The 19,754-nt window shown below is 39.9% G+C and overlaps 1 protein-coding gene across 2 annotated transcripts in view; it reads left to right on the top strand.

Annotated features, from left to right (window-relative positions):
* The window catches only part of GNAS (GNAS complex locus), a 250,563-nt gene that overhangs the window by 184,260 nt on the left and 46,549 nt on the right, over positions 1–19,754 (top strand). For both annotated transcript variants that reach the window (XM_074969767.1, XM_074969768.1), the window contains exon 5: positions 7,540–7,637. In XM_074969767.1, coding sequence (XP_074825868.1) covers positions 7,540–7,637 — 98 coding nt within the window. The remainder of the gene's footprint in view (positions 1–7,539; positions 7,638–19,754) is intronic.

Raw genomic sequence — 19,754 nt, 5'->3', positions numbered from 1 at the left:
GTTAGTTTCTGCTTTTCACCTAAATATGAAGCAAAAAATTTATATTTTCCGTAAGCAAACATCTTCCAACCTTATCTTGCCCCTCAGGCAAACATCTGTGAATTAAATGTGACCTTAAGGTTTTCTCCAGTTTTTTTCCTTTCCCGTTTATTATTGCTACATGCATCCTTCATGTTGCTAATTTAGTGATACTAAAGATTATTTCAGAATCCTTAGAGTGCAGCTGTTGTAATTTTTAAAGATTGAAATCTGTTTTAAGAAACCAATTAACATGCTTTAAATTACTCACATCAGCTGCTTGAAATGGAAGTGGTTTTCTAATAAAGGTAGAGCATAGTTATACTCCCTGTGTCTGGTTCTCATCTCTCACCAGTTTTACACTCCTGATTTGCACTTGTGTAAGCGATATCAGAATTGAGGCCAAAAGGTTTGAGGATTTTTTGAGATGGTCTCAAGACAAAAGATTGCCCCACATGGGCAAAACAAAACAAAAAAAACAATTCTTACTTTCTAAGACACTAATCTCTTACTCACTGTTTATTGTACTTCCTGATTTTGAAACACCAATAAAGTTCAAGGAATGTGGACTTGAATTCTTTTTCCATCCCACATGAACAGTTAATAACCATATTAAAAAGATTGCATAAATATTTGTGGGTGCAGTTCAGATTAGCAGGACAGACACCAGAAAAGTCTAATCTGCAGTATTAAAATATTTTATTGCTAATTTGGCCCAGTCTTCCTGCCTATTATGACAGGAAGGAGGATAAAGAAGATGGCCTCTCGTTTACCCATCTCCCACTATAGTGACCCAAATGTTATTTTGGGGACATGGGATATATCACTGTGAGGACACTCTTTCTGGCACGTCACTGATTAGGTGTCAAGTCCAGACTCAGCCTTTCTGCTGACTAGCCTAGAGCTCACATGGCCCTAAAAGCTTGTAATGCAATAATCTGGTGTTATTTTTCCTCCTCTATAACATCATGACAAGAGGAGCTTCTCCTAATCTCCTTCCTGTAAGAGTAGTGTATATTCAGTTATGTGCTTAACTACTGTATCTTGTTTCTGTCCTGCACTAGGTTATCCTGGTTGTAGGATGAAATGCTTTGGTTATATTTTCAGCGTGGTTATTACATTGGCTTGTTCTGGAAAATGTCCATTTTTAAATTGCTTCCATGTTGAGTTTCCAGGGAGGTTTTTTCATGGTTTATTTTTACTTTCCTCTGTTCACATAAGCTTGCTGCTCTTAGACCTAATTGCTGTGATGAATAGTCCTCCTGAGAAGCTCTTACTGTAAAATGTGAGTAAGACATCAGAATGGGAGTCGGGAGTCCAGGAGTTCTGTTCCTAGCTGTGCCAGAGATTTCCTCTAGGATCCTGAGCAAGTTATCCAACCTCTGTGCCTTGGTTCCTTCCTCACAGGGGTTGAGACTAAATTTATTAATGTTTGCAAAGCATGTTAGGGTTCTGGGTTAAAAGGGTCTGGAAAAGTGCAATGTATTAGAATTGACTGACTTTTAAATCATCATTAATAGGGGAAGTCTATTACCTATCGCTCTTGGTGCATTTGAGAGGTGGGGAGATTCCTTCTCTCACTGATTAACACGCCAGCCATTGGGGGACTGAAGTAGGTTCAACCGTGGAAGGTTCCAACCTCGCGGTTTGAGATTTAGGCATTTTACAGGTTAATGTGTGTCACTGCCCCTTTGACTGCTTGGTTGTGTTTTGCTGAGGTGAGCCAAAGTGAGACATTGCTGTCCCTGGATGATAGTTCAGGGTGAAAAGAGGCTGTCATTAACTTACAAGGTCAGCCTGCCCATAGGTATGAGAGCTGGATACGTGAGAATTAAATTAGTGTAAATTATGCCACAATCTCAAAAAGCTTGTGGTCTTTTCTGTCCACGATTACAGTAATAAAAGTTCTACACTGAGCATTCTTAGGCATGGACTTCAAATAAATAGAAAGTCAGAACACTGAACAGTCTTGGAACAGAACATGCTGAACAGCCTTGATAAATCATTCAGCAGCTAAGTAGTTAATACAACGTAAAAAGTACAGTAAAATTGTGGTAGTTTTATATTTCTTCAGTTGTTTTGCTGTTGCTTGTTTTGAAGAGACGCATCAAGGTAACAAAACTCTGGGACGAGAAGTTAATGGGAGAGATGGCAAGAGTGGGGGAGGAAGATCAAAAGTGTGTTGGAACATAAAGTTAAGATCCTGGATAGATGCAACAGAGGTTCATTGTTCTAATGCATTTTTTTTCATTAAGCTGCTGTTTCTTTTCTCCTAATACAAACATACATTTGCAGCGCCTGAGGACGCTATATGGTTTGCTGACGTTTTTGTAAATTTGTGTTCATTTTTATGCTGATTGCTGATCTGAAAAAAGAAACTTAATATTTTAGGGCGTATATGAAGATAATTCACCTTTCAGATGATGTCTTCAGTTTAAGTCTGTTTTCATACTAAATGTACACCAAACTGCTGGGCTAGCTATCCCAAATCTGTTAGGGCAATAAGAGTTTAGCTATGAGAAAATTCCACGGAAATGCAAATCGATCTTTCTTTCTCCTCCTTTCTTCTCAGGTAACCGGAGCAGCAGGGACTTTGGACAACACGTCCTTTCCCTCGCTGCACTGTGAATAGCTTTATAACTAAAAATAAACTCCAAGTTTTGGGACCAGGGGAAAGGAACAATCAGAACAAGAAATGCCTAGAAAATACAAAGTTTTAATCGGAGGGCAACTCATGGGGTAGGAGAAATGAAACCAAGACTGAGAATTAAGAATTTACTGAAGTAGAAAATTAATTGGGCACAAAAAAGGGATGGGGGGAAGGAAAAGAACTACCCTGAACTAACAAGAGTGGCAAGAGAGATTTTTGAAGTAATAGTGATTGAAACTTTATCCTGCTTCTCCTATCCCACCCGCATTTTCCTTCGCAAGGAAATTGTTGTTTCTCTTTCTGCAAATATCGATTAAAATTCATGTTAGAGACGGGGTAGCCGTGTTAGTCTATATCCACAAAAACAAGGAGTCCGGTGGCACCTTAAAGGCTAAGATGCCACCAGACTCCTTGTTGTTTTGATGTTAAAGAGAGACAGCTGCGGTTTTGAATTTGACTTAACTTTAATACTGTTAATATTTAGAATCCCACAGTCTTTCTTTGGTGTAACACCAGTTGATGTCAAATTGAGCTTTTCGTTCCATAAACACTTAAGAAAAAAAAAAGGCTGAAAAAATTAACCTCATTCTCTAAATACATTTTTCCATGCCCTCAATAGAAAAAAAAAATGTGTGGAGGGAGGATTAGGATTACACCATTGGGGAAATTCAAAAATGAGTGCACATTTGTGTCTAATTTGTGTGCACTGTTACTGAGAGTGAACACCCAATAGTGATTAATGTGTGCTTGACCGTTCATTTAGATGCTTGCTTGCCACAATTGCACAAACACTCAGGGTGATCATGTGTGCAGATTAGACCTGCAAATTCATCTGGACTGCTAAATCTACTTCCAGTTAACAAATGGCAGATGGTCTTGATGATAATCGTGCCATGAGAGCAGGGGACTGGACTAGATGACCTTTTGAGGTCCAATCCAGTCCTATGATTCTGTGATCACCATTAACATACTAGAATAGTTAGAGCTGTAACTAAACACATTGGCTGAAAGGGGGGTTTCAGCTGGCAAAAACCAAGAAGCTGAATTTCTTTGTAGAGGTCCTAAAATAAAACTTTGGGAATTGGGTTTGGATATGGCTGCTGTCTTATGATCACATGGACAGTATAAGAATGTGAGGCGCTTCTGACGTATTTTTCTGGCGAGGGTGTAACCTAAACACGTATGCCCATGAAACAGGAATATTCTGCTCATTGGTAAACTGCCATTTCCATAGCCGAGCTCCTGAAGAGATATCCAAGCAATGGTGTCTTAAAACTGCAGGGCTGTTTAGAGAAATTTCTTTCCTTTAAACAAGAAGTAGGGGAAATGTAATTTTAAAAAACCCAACAACTGTACAATGATTATTTGAAAGGTCACGTGCAGTTCTGCTCGCAGAAAAGGTGACCAGAATATAGTACTTGAGCCAGTGAATAACCGGTCTAAGGGAATTAAATCCAAACTGCTTAAAAGCTCTGATAGGCAGAAAAGACTCTGGTTATTTGTAACAGTAATGTGTGCAGTGTTTTGTGTACTTAAATTACTAAGTTGTTGCTTGTTTCTTTTAAGTTTATTCAAAAATCCTTTCTTGGGCTAGAAGCAAGAAATATGATTATATATGAAACATGTAAAGTTGCTGGAGCTGAAACTTACTTTTTCACATGCAGAAAGCCTTTTTTCATATAGTATTTTTAGTATGTCTGTGGCAGGTGTACTGAAGTATAGAGCTTTCCTGGGATATGTGTTTTATTATAATCCATTTTAGGAACATATGTAGTATTTAACTCTGGCATAATAATAATATCTAGCTTTTGTATGGTGCTTTTAATCCATAAATCCAGTGTGCTTACATCTGTTGTTACACTGCAAAAAGTTAAATCCTGTAAATCCTTTGATAATTTATTTTGTAAGATACAGATGTTAGAAGTCTGATGTTGTCCAATTATATTATTCTTGAGATACAGATACCTTCCAGCAATCACCACTTATTTGGAACCCAGAAGAGCAATACCTTTACACTTCTGTGTAGATTTGAACACAAATGAACCAGTCTGTGTTTTTTAATTTTTTTTTTAATTGAGTGGATTGCTGACACTTCCAAAACTATAAACAAAGACCTTAAATTCAGGCAATATATCACCATTAAGTGAGGAAAAGAATAAAATAAATATTTTTATCATAGCGGATTTGGGGAACTTGAAAGGGAGCCAGAATGTTTGTTATGGCCCAGCTTAAATGCCTCAAAACTAAATTTAGAATTCTTATTTTTCCCTTTTAATTTTTTTAAACATTGTTTATTTTCAGCAGGTCGGGTAAATGACAAGCTGCCCCTATAATGAACCTCTTTCTGTGGAAATTAACTTATTAGTCATTAATAAATGAAAAGACTGGAAAAAAAATTCTGATTAGATAAATAAATCATTCCACTGGATGAATGTGGCCCTGTAGTATTTAATCTGTGCAAAGTATATGTACAAATTAAGGAACTGAATGTGTGTTAATCAAGTGTAGAGTTTACTGCAGTTTGATAGGCTGTCATTTTGATAGATGAACAGCCAAGCAGGCTTCAGAGGTGGTAACCCTTAGCCAAGAGCTCACTGTTGCCCATCGCTGGGTTTAGTAATGGTATTCCAGCCAGCAGTAGCATAGCATAGAGAGATGTGGTCTTTGGAGATAATCAATATGTTGAGTTGCACTTGGAAGCAAACAGGAAGCCAGTGCAAAGCTCAAAGCACAGGTATTCCCTTTTCCTTTAGCCCTATTCTGCCCAGCAAGTGTCTGCATTTTGCTCTACCTAAAACTTCTACCCAGTCTTCAAGTAAATCACATTGATGCATCTCTTGAAATATCTTACACAGCAAATATTCCTTCCCTCAAGGAATTTGAAATTTTCAGGCCTCCTGTTGTCACAATGATGGACTGAGATGGAGAGTGGCCCCTTATGCATTTTAGACTTTTGGAGGCCTGGTGTTCTTGGAATTTATGTTGTTCAAACCAGATATTCAGGCATTTGTTGTTGTTTTTTTAATTAAATATTTATTTATTTTTACTCTCTGCACATATGGACAGTACAAGATCTTCCTGCTTATATCAGAAAACTCTCAAAGTTGGGTATTGAACTGTGTCCAAACCGTCCTTCCAAGTGGTCACTTACGCAGCAGGGAAATCAGTTGTCACTAGCATGTAGAGTCAGTCAATATAATCTACAAGTTGTGAATCATCTCTTGGAGAAAGTCGATTTGGATCTGCACTCTCCTTTTACTTCAAAAATAAATAAATAAACTAAATAAACAAAAAAATTTACGACAAAGAGAGAGACCTTTGCACTGTTTTATTTCTGTGTCTTTTTGAAAAAGTGTCAGTGTTTTTGCATAGCACATGCTTTCCAATTTGTATTACGTCTGCATTCTGGGATGGGATGTTTCACTGTTTCTTTTGTAGGTCTGTGTGGAAATACTTTTCAGGTAGCTGCATCACTATCTACTTAGAACGTACTATAGCATGTATTGTTTATTTGTCTCCTTTTCCCCATTAGTTCCTTATTATACCCATATTGTGCGGAACTGGAATTTGTAGATATATATTTCTCAGATAATCTAAGTGTACAGGTAAACTGAAGATATGTATTTTTATTTTTAGTACATTTATTAAGAGGGAGGGTTTTATTTGTTACCATACATATTTTCTGAATTAGGATTTTGACTTACTGCATGGAATCATTTTACTAATGTATTGGTCATGCTCTGTTTTGATTTGAGAAATGTTCCTGCTGCAGTGTGTGTGATTTCAGACTGTCACATTATGGAATGTAGTAGGTAGGGCTAGTGTCCCACCACTGTTACTTGTAGATATTGAGGATCTGGGGGACAGATGTCAGAAGTGTGTTTCTGTTACCTTACTTTTTATGACATCTTTTTCCACCTCTTACTCCTCCCAATCTAGGCTTTTGGTTGAGTTATCTCTGTGAGGTTTTATTCCTGACATTTTACTTTTACAAAAGCAAATGTTCTTTTTAAGAGACATCCTTTGATCTTTGTAGTCTTCAGGCATGGATCTATTGGTGGAGAAGAAAGTTCCTGTTCTCTGCAGGTAGTGATTTATTTTAGCGGAATCACATTTTTGAACGCACTTAAATCACTTAGGAGCCTAGCTCTCATTTTCAGAAGTGGAGTAGGCACTTGGGAACCCACATCATTGAAAGTTAGCGGGACTTAGGCACTTAAGTCACTTTTGAAAACGGTCACTTTAGTGCTTTTGGAAAATTTTACCTAGATCCACACTCAGTCACCTCCTGTGAATTGGAGTTTTGTTGTTGTTTGAAGCTGACAGAGGCGGTGATATTCTGTGTATGCCCTTTGGTCACATGGCCTGTGGATTCCCCAAGAGTTCTAAATTATTTTAGTTTGTTGTTGAGCCTCTGCATCTTGTGTCTAAAATCAGGGATGTGGTCTCTACCTTTACATAAGAATTACAGGTATGTATGCCTTGTGAAAAAAAATAAAATAAAAAAGACTTGGCACTCTGCAATGTAAACATGCTAGCCCCTGAAAATGGTGAACTAAGTAACATAGGGAAGGTAATACCAAGAGTTGGCAGAAGAGAGAAATTAGGGAGCAAGCTTTGCCAAACAGTTAGCGGTACTTATTGAGAAGTACCAACAGCATGCTCAAAGCTGTACATGTATGAGAACATGATCTGTGCCCACAGACAAAACAGTTCAGAGACAGTGTATCAGTTTGTATAAACTCAAGATGGTGCAGAAATCTAGCTGTGCTCTAAAGTTAGCACTAAGCATAAAACATTTATAATTGTTTTTCTTTGTATGTACATACTCCTTTTCCTGCTGACTTTTTCCCCCTCTGTTTTGCTTTCAGGAGTTTTATGAACACACAAAAACACTTTGGCAAGATGAAGGTGTGAAAGCCTGCTACGAGAGGTCTAATGAATATCAACTGATTGATTGTGCACAGTAGTAAGTAGTACTTCTGTTCTGATATATATTGTCAATAGCTATAATTTTAGTATTTGCAAATGATAGAATTCACTTTGTTTCCTGACACACACACATTCTGTCCCATGAAAAGAATAAGGTTTCACTGTATAGTAAACATTATCTTAATCAGCCACTTGTGGGACCTCTAAAAATAGTCAGCTAATGGTAGTCTTTACATGTTAAAGAAAAATTGTATTGCAAACATTGGAGATCCCTTTAAGCAGTCTTGACAGGGGACTCAATTTTTCCTGAGATAAACTGTGTCTTAATAGTGTATCTGAAAGCCAGTCCCCTTCCTTTCCAGTGACAATCACTTGGACCCCACCTCCTTTTCCACTGGCAATCAAATAAAATCCCTGCGGCATCAGCAATTGTTTACGTGGAAAAGTTATACCGGGAGGAACATCTACTTTATTTGTAGCTTTTTAATGCAATTGAGCAGCTAAAAAGAAGGTGGTGGAACCACCAGCAGGGGCTTGATGCACAGGTCATGCACATTTCAGAATGGGAATCGCTTCACTCCCATATTAATATTACTATGTATAGTAATAATTATAGGGATGTTAAGAGATTGGAGGCAGATTTGCAGTTCTTTACTCATAGCATAGTTCAGAAGTTTGGTTGTTTTACTATGTTAGTATGTTTTCTATAAAGATTACTTTATACTTTGGTCATAGTCTTAGAGTTGAAGGCCAAAAGGGACCACCAGAACATCTAGTTCTCGAGTGCATAATGAAACCTTTTTTATTTGGAAGAGTTATAGTTAAAAGGTACCATCTATGAATATTGGAGTCTGTCTTTCTCTTTAGCTTAGGGTAGAAGTCAAAAGCAAGATTTTGTGATTGGGGAAACAGTTGCATCTCATTTCATATAACGATCAGCGGTCTGGAGTGCTTGAGACTGTGTGTTTAGGACTGGGTCTTTCACAAGTTTAAAAGCATTAGATAAAGTAGAATATGATTTTATGTCTCTGTTTACCTCAGACCAAAAGTAAGTCTAAAATTATCTTTGCTATAAAGAGACTGCTTACTATGACTCTTGCACGGTTCTGGGTCTTAAGAAACCACTTTAAAGTTATGACAGTGTTTCTAGGACAATTTTGTTTGACCTGCATTTAGACCCCCCTCCTCTAGGTTACTGATATTTTTCTAGTCCTTTATGTGGTCACTTAAAGTGGTTTCATTGTAAGTTTATTTGCTACACAACAAGAAATATTTAAGGGCTTGGGATTTTGAGTTTAACACTATGCTCTGAAGTGTTGCCCTGTCCTTACTAACGGAACTAGTAAAAACCATGTTTCTGGCAGTGTTTGTTACCTTGTGTTTCTGCTAGCATAGCAGAAGTAGGTAATATTAGGAACTTGTGCTCCCTCTGTCACATTGATCTGTACTGGAATGGGATACCAGTTTTATGTTTTGCTTAAGATGAAAACTCAGGAGAAAACTTAAAATATTTTTTGCAGTCATTCATGATCGCTGGACATGGATTTTGTGTTGGGTCAGCAGGCAGGAATGGCCTTTGATGGTTTTACCATCCTGCTCCATCTAGTGGAACATTGATTTTTACAGCATGGGTTGTTGAACCAAAAATAAATCCTAACCACTGGTGACAAATTGCAGAATTTTTTCTAGATTATTTTTCATTGTCCAATTTTGTTTTTAATTTATTCCACAATCTCAAAGTTCAGATTGTTTTTTAACTTAGAATTTATTGCAACATTTTAGTAGTTCTTTTTATAAAGAATTTTGTCCTTGTTAGTCATAGTTCCTTTTGGTGCTTTTTGATACTGCACTATTCAGTAATTTTCATATCATAGAACCAAAGGGAAAAAGTTGATAATGAGAAATGTTTGCTCAGAAATTAACTCTGCTTCGAAATCACAGCATACCTCATTGCTACTGAATCTTCTGGAAAAGTATCAAAAAGTACTTTTAGCAAAATTATAATGACAGACTGATTATCTTGAAAGTAATCCAGTGGCCACATTTAAAACAAACCAATAAAAGAAATCCACCAAAGACAAAACAGAGATTCCATCACTGAGGGCTATTCTGGTTTCAATGTGAAGACCGCCATTAATAATAGTAATGGCAGCTAGGTTTCTATTCTACAGTAAAATTACTCTTCTAAGTGGACAATTTGTTCAGAGAAAATATCCAAGGTTTTTAAATGCTTTTTGCTTTTTAAAACTGCAGAGTAAAACAAGAAATGGGCACTACTGAATTTAAATAATAAAAATTCTATTAATCATCTTCTGTTTTCAAAATAAATGTAGTTTCCAAGAAGTTTTTTTGCTCCTCAAAGTTAATCTTTTTAAAAATGTTCAGTGACTTCTGTCTCCTCTGAGCTACTCACTCTAAGTTTATACAATTTTGCTGTTAGAGATTGACAATTATCAACTTCTAAGGCTGATTGGTGTTTTTTTGTAAATGTGTATTACTTTTTACCATAGTCATGTTCACTAGGACTGCTTGCAAGTGTGTAATACATAGTTGTGTTTTACAGGAGCAGTCTAATTATTTTATTTATATATGTTTATATATATTACTAATAAGCATGTTTGCACTCTTGCAGGTAGTGTATTAATGTACAAAAGGCTTTGAAAGATACAGGACACTTGGGTTTCATAAGTTGTTTGAAACCAAGCTTTTTAGTCTTTCTATAAAGTAACAGTGAAGAAATCAACTTGGAATTTATGTATTTATTTGGCATTCCAAAAGTTTGCTTATCAAGGTGAACTTGACCCATCCCTGTGCAGAGCCTGCAGAAAGCCCACACAAAGGCTTTGTGCAGGAAGAATGGAGGTTGAGGGATGGCATCTGCCTTCAGTCAGTGGGCAGGCTGTGATCCAGCCCCTGCATGGCTACTGTTCCAGCCAGTGAGCTAGCACAGCAGCCACTGCCCCCTCCATGGATCCTCTTATGCATTTTTGGGGGCAGACTCTGTGACTCCTCCCTTTCATTTCCCACTTGCTGATTTGGAGCCAGAGCTGTAGTCCTCTTGGCAGTGCAAAGGGAGCATGGAGACAGACCTGCATGGTCTTTCCACATGCATGCCTCCTTGCACAGCGGCACAACGGAGGTTAAAATGATTCAGAGGGGTGGGCCTTCTGTATTAGGGCGAGACACACCTCAAGCCAGCAATTTGTGTGTAATGGTGTGTGAATTGAGCTTTATTTTTCCTAGGTTTGGGGCTTGCATTCTGTTTCTTCTCTCTGAATCCATCTGCCTATCTGTAACTTGCCAAGATGGAAAGACTAAGCCCTGCCCCATGGCCTAGATTGACCTTCATTCTTTTAGAAATTAAAAAGTGAAATAATTTGGCCCCTCTAGTCTCTTTTTTTTAAGTGGAAAAATCTGAGGAGTTGGCTGGTCTTACTTCTGCATAGCTTTGTTTCTCCTTTTATAGTTGGGGGGCGGGGTGTTTAAAGAGGAAAGTTGGTTCTCTATATTGAGAGAAAGAATAGCTATTTTCCAACAGAGGGTTCCAAGATATTTTAAATTATGATGTTACTTTTAGGTCATGTTGAAAAGCAAGAGATTTTGGGATGTGCAGACTCACTCTTTCACAGACCAAGAAAAGTGCACCCATGTGTAGAGCAGAGGCGCTTATCCTAGCTGCCTCTCCCATCGTCATGAAAGAAGCCCCATCCCCTATCTAATCAGTCATATTTTTAGAGCACACTTCACTGTATTGTCTAGGCATCAGTATCTTGGAATAGTATCTCTCTCCCATGCATGTCCAGCAGCTAAGCCCTATAGTTACTTTATCCTGACTATTTAAAAACTTCAGCATCTTCCCATGGTAGGTTAAATATTTAATGCACCCGGAATACCTCTTTCTTTCTCTTCCCCTTCCTCCCCACCGAAATAGGCTTTATGATGAAATTTACATAGAACTACTTGGGAGGTGCAGGGCTGTAACTTTAACTGTAAGAACAACTCTTCTGCTGTCTTCTGTCCCTCACTTATGCCTTTAATACCCCTCTTCCAGTTCTGCAGCTTGAAACTATACCCAGGTTTGCTGAGAGTAAATAAAATTTGTCAGCATAGTGGCATCCCTGTTGATTTTGAAAGAGTAGCTGCCTCTACTTATCATGAGCTTTACTGTGCTTCCTGCTTACTAACGCTTGTAGTTTCAGGGGAGTAGGAAGGAGACTGTTTCCCTTCTCTTAACTGAACTTAGTAACTAGTTACTTTCAGTTCTGTTTTTAGAAAATGTGTTGTCTGGGAGCTTTCATCAGTTTCACTCAATACGGAATGTTCTGTAGGTGTGAGAAGGGAACTACATTGAGGAGGAAAATAGGACTCCTTGTCCTTGAATATTCTAGAGATTCACATTGGGGGAAAAAACAGAAATGTTTACAGAAGTTGCCCTGTCGTATTTATCATTATTTCTGGCTGGTGTTATAGAATACAGAAAACTCAAAGCAATGATAGATGATTTAACAACATTCCTGTCTAGTCCATGAAGAGCACAAAACTGCATTTTTATTCAAAGATACACATTACTATTTAATATTAAAGAACGTAAGGTTCATTGTCTCCATTTTACTGCCTCAGTACTTGTTTGCAGCACCAAAGGCACATTTCTGTAGCTTGAATTTGGTTTTGTCTTGTAATAAAGCTTCACTGCATCGTATTAATGGGTGGGATAGCCATTGTGAACTATCAGCTGAATTTTAATGGTTAATGGGCAAGTGAAGCCACACAGCTACAAAACAATAATAATCATCACAAAATACACATTGGTGTGGTTATATGTATTGAGGTAGCACCTGTGGGGGGAGGGCCCCATTTTACCTGGTACTGTACAAACACATAACAAATTTGTTGTGGTTCAGATTTGTAAAAGTATTTAGGTGCCTAAAGATGCAGATAGATGCCAAAATACCTTTTAAAATTTTTATCCTCTCTTCTTCGATTTTGACATTTATAATTTATTTTAAAATAGTTGTAATGCTTAGTGTACTTGTCAATGTTCCGCGGTGCATTTTGTAAAAGTAGTGAAATCTTAGTAATGTGAGTCCTCACTACAGCCTCTGCTGTTAAATCTTTCAGAACTGGGGAGATCACTGTTTGTACATGCAGACACTTGAGGTATGGATTAACTAGGTTCTAATGCATTGTCTTGATGCTGTGCTCTTGATTAATCAGACTGCTTCCTGTCACTAATGTTCAAGGCAGTCTTTACATCGATCTACCTTGCAGTTCGTATAATGTTTATAAGGAATAAAATCCATTAAGGGACATAATCTCATTTGGAGGGCTGTCTTGTTATCAGAAAATACAAGTTGCACTGATTGTTGTCTTAAATATATTACCAAAACCACAGGATTCCAGAACACAAGTGTATCGAGTTAATTCAGCAGGGCCATTAATTTTGCTGTAATTTGTGAATGAGTTAATATTCTACTTTTGTGAAACTGGATACAGTAGGAAACATTAAGAGTCTAAATATATATAAAAAAGGAATGTATTAAGATTTAATTTATGGTCTAGGAGCTCAAGGATCAGACTACAGTAATTACTACCATTTTTTCATGAGGAGACTTTTGCCTGATCAAGCTGTCCACACAGATTGTTAACATTTTTTAAACCCACTTCAGAAATTGTGCTGTATACACAGCAAATGTTTTTAGTCAAGTGCAATCTTATCCCACACAATCCTAAAACTAATCTGAATAATTATTTTAATGTTTTAGGGCTCAGCTAGTATAGGCAGGTCTGTTAAAACCAGCTGTTACTGAAGTTGTGAGATACTTCCCATGATAGGACCCTGTTTTCAGGTGCTTATAACTTTGCCACACTTTAATAATTTGGTATGAAATTTTGCATGCCAAGTGTCTGCCTCAGGCTGAATTTTTTGGGAAAATTTTATCCAATACGGTTCAGCCATTTCCAAGAGCAAGACTAGGGGAAAATGGATTGTTTTGCCCAAATTAAAAAGTTGGGGTTTTTTGAAAAGTTCTAGCCACCCCCATGCTTTAGAGCAGGGACTTTAACTTTGTTTGAGGTGGCTTTTATGTCAGGGATACGACTTTTGGAGTCTGTGAAATCTGCCCAAACTTGGCCAAGGAATAAGCCTTTGAAAAAACGCAGTTTGCACATACAGTAGCAGCTCCGAGTTATGAACACGTCAGGAATAGAGGTTGTTTGTAACTCTGAAATCTTTGTAATTCTGAACAAAATTTTATGGTTGTTCTTTCAAAAGTTTACAACTGAACATTGACTTAATACAGCTTTGAAACTTTACTATGCAGAAGAAAAATGCTACTTTTAACCATCTTAATTTTAATGAAGCAAGCACAAAAACACTTTCCTAACCTTGTCAAATCTTTTTTTAAACTTTCCCTTTATTGTTTAGTCTTCTACATTTAACACAGTCTGGTACTCTGTTTGCTTTTTGTTTGTTTGCTTGTTTCTGCTGCTGCCTGATTGCGTACTTCTGGCTCCAAATGAGGTGTGTGGTTGACCAGTCAGCTCGTGACTTTGGTGTTCTTAATTCTGAGGTTCTACAGCACTCAGTACGCTTCTTAGATTTCAGCAGCTAAATTCCCTCAAGATTCCCTCTGCGCTGGGCATTCGTCAGTGTAGAGCTCTGGGCTGCTATTGGCTATGTGGGATTCAGGCACCTGAACTGAGAGCAGGGAGACCATCTCTCCTGTGCTCTCAATTACTCTCTGCTGACGTGAAGTCTGAAAACTGGCCCCACCCCGTCCCTGTCTTTTCCCCCCAACGCCCCACACGCCCCACTTACTCCTCTCCCAGCCTCCTCCCATTGCTCACTGCTCTCCCCCCTCAGTTCCAGAACGAGCATTCCCAAGGGACTTGCAAACCCCAGCTCCAGCAGGCTGCCTGAGAGCGCAGATCAGAAGAGCCCTGCGGCTGTATGGGAGCAACCAGGCAGCCCCACTGACCAGCTAGGACACGGCTCTCCTCACAGACTCAGAGATATTAAGGTCAGAAGGGACCATTATGATCATCTAGTCTGACCTCCTGCACAATGCAGGCCACAGAATCTCACCAACCCACTCCTGCAATAAACTTCTCACCTATGCCTGAGCTATTAAGTCCTCAAATCGTGGTTTAAAGACTTCAAGGTGCAGAGAATCCTCCAGCAAGTGAGCCGTGCCCCATGCTACAGAGGAAGGCGAAAACCCCCAAGGGCCTCTTCCAATCTGCTGTGGAGGAAAATTCCTTCCCGACCCCAAATATAGCGATCAGCTGAACCCTGAGCATGTGGTCAAGATTCACCAGCCAGATACCCAGGAAAGAATTCTCTGTAGTAACTCAGATCCCACCCCAACTAACATCCCATCACAGGCCATTGGGCCTATTTACCATGAATAGTTAAAGATCAGTTAATTGCCAAAATCATGTTATCCCATCATACCATCTCCTCCATAAACTTATCGAGTTTAATCTTGAAGCCAGATAGGTCTTTTGCCCCCACTGCTTCCCTTGGAAGGCTATTCCAGAACTTCACTCTGATGGTTAGAAACCTTCATCTAATTTCAAGTCTAAACTTCCTGATGGCCAGTTTATATCCATTTGTTCTTGTGTCCACATTGGTAGTGAGCTTAAATAATTCCTCTCCCTCTCTGGTATTTATCCCTTTGATATATTTACAGAGAGCAATTATATCTCCCCTCAACCTTGTTTTGGTTAGGCTAAACAAGCCAAGCTCCTTGAGTCTCCTTTCATAAGACAGGTTTTCCATTCCTCGGCTCATCCTAGTAGCCCTTCTCTGTACCTGTTTCAGTTTGAATTCATCCTTCTTAAACACGGGAGACCAGAACTGCACATAGTATTCCAGATGAGGTCTCTCTCCTGCCTCGTTGCCCCCCTGCATCTCTCTGTGCTGCCTGCCCCGCAGCCCCCTTCCCTGCCTGCTTGAGCTCTCCCTGCCCTGGAGCTGCCTGAGAGCGTGGACGGAGGAAGTGCCAGCTGGAAGAGCAGCTTGTGTTCCTTTCCTCCTGGGAAATATTCCATGCCCACTGAGAGCCCCTTACCCAGCTCATCATGGGCCCCCACACTCTGTCCTCCACTGCAGCACTGCAAACCATGCTCCTTGAAGGGGCCACCTGTGGCCAAAGCTGGTGCATCTATGCTGCCACGGGAGCCACCACTACAGGGCTGGGCGACTTCCTCCCCACATGCGGTAACTGGACTTCTGGTGTTCGGTCAGTACATCTGACTGGACACTCCCAGGTTCCCTTTTCGGCTGGACACCTGGCAATCCTATGCTGACATCCTAACTTGAGTCCCGTGCATGCACAAAAACCCTTAGCTTGAATGTTGTGTTGGCTGGCCCATCAGGAGGTATAGGCCAGAGCTAGCTAATTCAGGGCTTCTCACAACAATTTTTTTGGTGGCCTCAGAGTGGTGCCCTCTCTGATAATTGTGTGGTGGTCACTCTGACAATTTTTGCTAAAATACTTAACTAAAGTCAGGAAAAACAAATAAATATACATGTCCAAATTTATTTACGTAGAGTTTCTTTTTGCAGGCTCAATAATAAACATAACATACAGTTGTCTCTATTCTTTACTGGATCTAAACAGAATACAGATACAAATAAGGTGCTTTGCACATTCTTGTCTTTTTGTTGTTGTTTCTTTTGCTTTTTTTGGTTGCTTTTTTAAAAAGACTTGCTAGCTAGTAAGTCTGTTGCTGTGAAAAGTAATATTTGTTAATATCACTTTTCACAGCAGACTTACTAGCTAGCTGGAAGGCTGTGAAAAGTGATATTAACAAACATACAAATATCAGTTTTCACAGCAGAGTTACTTAACCCTGGAAAGCCAGGGGACAAATTTAGCCCTGGATGGGGAGGTGGGTAGGGAGACAGCGGGGTCCAGGGGTGATCCAAGGGATGGTGGTGATCCAAGCACATGCTTCCGTGTGACTGGGGTAAAGCCCCTTGACTGAAGCCTTCTGCTCCCCCACCCCAGGGCTGAAGCCCAAAGCTAGAGCCTCACTGCCCCGGAAAGGTGGGAACTCGCTGGCTACCTGTTTTTCCAGTGTTTGTGGCTCCATGAGGGGTCAGGGTCCAACCCATGCTGGGAGCCCTGGGAGAGGGGGTCCACTTCCCCCCCTCACCCCCGGTCACTGCCCAGGAAATTGTGGCCACAGGAAAAGCTCCTGGTGGCCGCATTTGAGAAACGCTGAGCTAGTTGGCACAACTTGTCAGGTGCTAATGCAATCACTCTGTGTTACTAATACAATCATTCTGTGCAGTAATCCAGTCCACTCTGTGCAGCCAAGTGTTACCTGCAGTGTGGCCACTAACTCAAGCCAGGCTAACTCAAGAGGCATTAATTTGAGTGTAGATAATTCAAGATAAATCTGTAGTGAAGACATAGGGTTGGTCTTCACTGAAAACTTACACAGGCATAACTATGGGCTAACCTACACTGGCAATGTTAAGGTGCTGCCGCGGCAGCGCTTTACCATGGCTTGTGTAGTTGTGGCAGGCCACTGGGAGAGAGCTCTCCCAGCGCTCAAAAAAGAACACCTCCCCGAGGGGCGTAGCTACCAGCGCTGGGAGTGCGGTTCCCAGTGCTGGTGCACTGTCTACACTGGCACTTCACAGCACTGAAACTTGATGCGCTCAGGGGTGTGTTTTTTTCACACCCTTGAGCGAGAAAGCTGCAGCGCTGTAAAGTGCCAGTGTAGACAAGCCCTGTGTCTGTCAAGGATGTGAAAAGTCCACACGCTTGAGAGATGTAGCTATGCTGACCTAACTCAGCTATGCTGTGCTGACCTAACTATAGACAGTTTTAGGGTGACAGAAGAATACTGTTGATCTAGCTACTACCTGTCAGGGAGGTGGATTAACTACAGCGATGGGAGAACCCCTCCTGTCACTGTGGGGAGTCTCTACGCATGGAAGTGCGACTGCTGTTGCATTTTAAGTGTAGACATAACTATAGCCTCTGTGATGCTAGTCAAGTCACTTAAACTAAACTTTTCACACGTGATCACTAATTGTGTTCTATTTTCTGGATCCCCAACAAGAGACCCTGGGGTCTCATTTGCTGAGCACTCATAGATGCTACTGAAGTAATGGGAGCTGTGCTTTGAACATATAAAGTGCTATATAACATTAAGTACTCTGAAAAATCATTTCCTGGGCATCTCAAATTGTGCACTCAAAATCAGTGGATCGTTTTGACCTTAATCTCTCCGTGCCCCAGTTCCCCATCTGTAAAATGGGATTAATAATGTCCCCTCATGTCACAGGAGTGTTGTGAAAATATTTTTGTTAATGTTTGTGAAGGACTTAGTGATGAGCACCATAGAAAACCTCATGTGGAAATTATTTCTGTTTTCAATGCAGACGGGTTTGAAAAGTGTGCAGCAAATATAACCACACACTGAACAATGAGGAAAAAATAAAGTATTTGAATAGATGCTCATAAAGTGAGCACCGTCCATCCTGTGCACCAAATGAGGCAGGATCCTGTGAAAAAATATTATGCCATCACGTAATTAATGACTGTGTCATAATGCATATATATAAGGGGGCCAAATTAGGGTTGCACTGGCAACCATAATTCTTTCATTTCCTAGCTTTTGAGTGCTTGACTTTGCAACCTTCATCATAATCTTTTAACTTAGTTTTTGTATGTGTAATATTAGAAATAGCCTCTGCAGCAGCTGAACCACAGGTTACTTCATAGATCTGCCGTGCCTGCTGATTCTTTGAGGTAATTGGGGAAAGTTCTTCAAACTCTCGTCCCAGACTCCATCCAGTCTGGTGACCATTTTAATGGCTACTTGGATCATGCTCAGGGAGCCTTTTAAAACTGTACCTGATAATGAACTCTCAGAGCTGATGTCAGTCAGAGAAGCTTCATTTGTGACTGGAGATAGATGAACCATTTTATAAATGAGAACAGTCCTGAGCTCTTTAATAGTAATATAATAGTGAGCACTTGTACAACATCTTTCATCCAAGGATCTCTCTCTCTTTTTTTTTAAAGCCTCACAAACACCCATAGAGTGGGTAGGAACAATAAGTTGTGTTCCCCTTTCACAGGGTCAGTTAAGGCAAAAAGGATTTAAGTGACTTGCTCAGGATCCCATGATGCCTAATCCAAAACCCATTGAAGTCCATGGAATAACTGACTGACTGCAGTAGTCTTTGGGTCAGGCCTAAGCAAGTGAGAGGCAGAGTTTGGGAATAGAACTTTCCTAGTGAATTTACACAATTCTAAGCAGTGGACTGTGCCCCCCAACATTTGAATTTCTGGTTTAATTAGCTTTGGCTTGCCTAGGGTACCTTGTTTACAATTTGATTTTTGGTTCATTTTAATACTGTGCTTTTTGTGCACATCTCTTTGTGCACATCAAAGCTGACACTTTGACTGGAGTGGAAAGGGAAACAGTGTGAGAGAAGCTATTCGCAAGCCATTTCACACTCCTCCAACATCAGGAAGGGCTGGAAGTAGCGTGAGAGAGCCTGTTCTCACGCTATTTCCTGCTTGAATGCCTTGCTATGTTTTCTTCTGCTGCTGTCTGCCATTTCAGAGAAGGAGAAAGCTAGGGGAGGTTGCCAGTGTAGGTACAGTGGGACACGTTTCTTGTAATTCAACACCAGCAGAGCTACTCTGATGGCCTGAAAATGAGCCAGGCAACTCCAGGAGAACTTTATGAATAATAATTTTTAAAAATTCATTTGTTTTTAACTACTTTAGCAGGAAGAGTGCAGTATAGTAATTCTGCACAATAGCACCAGCTGATAAAAAGCCAGCCGGCACGGATGTATGGGGATTTTATTTTTAATTTGTCATGGTGTTGGAACTCTTTATTTTTAATCTCTGTTTTTATTGTGTGTGTTTTCTGTGAGTCTGTCCAGTAGCGAAGGGTAGGCAGTTAAGACCCCCAAGTTTACTCCTTGATAATCCTCCTCCACACTGACTGCATTTTGTTACAAGCTTCTCTCTCACTCTTGCCAATAAAGAGTGGGTCTCCTGCTGAAAGTCAGTCCTTTACAGGTAATACCTGGCTTAATGGGGCCACTTTTGTGTTAGCCTAGCTTCCTTTTCCTAGTATTTATTAAAATGGCTCCAATCTCTTTTCAGAGTAG

The sequence above is a fragment of the Natator depressus genome, chromosome 13 (genome assembly GCF_965152275.1).
Source record: "Natator depressus isolate rNatDep1 chromosome 13, rNatDep2.hap1, whole genome shotgun sequence".
Taxonomy (NCBI): Eukaryota; Metazoa; Chordata; order Testudines; family Cheloniidae; genus Natator; species Natator depressus.
The sequence above is the reverse complement of the archived record's forward strand: the minus strand, read 5'-3'. Positions and strand labels throughout refer to the sequence as shown.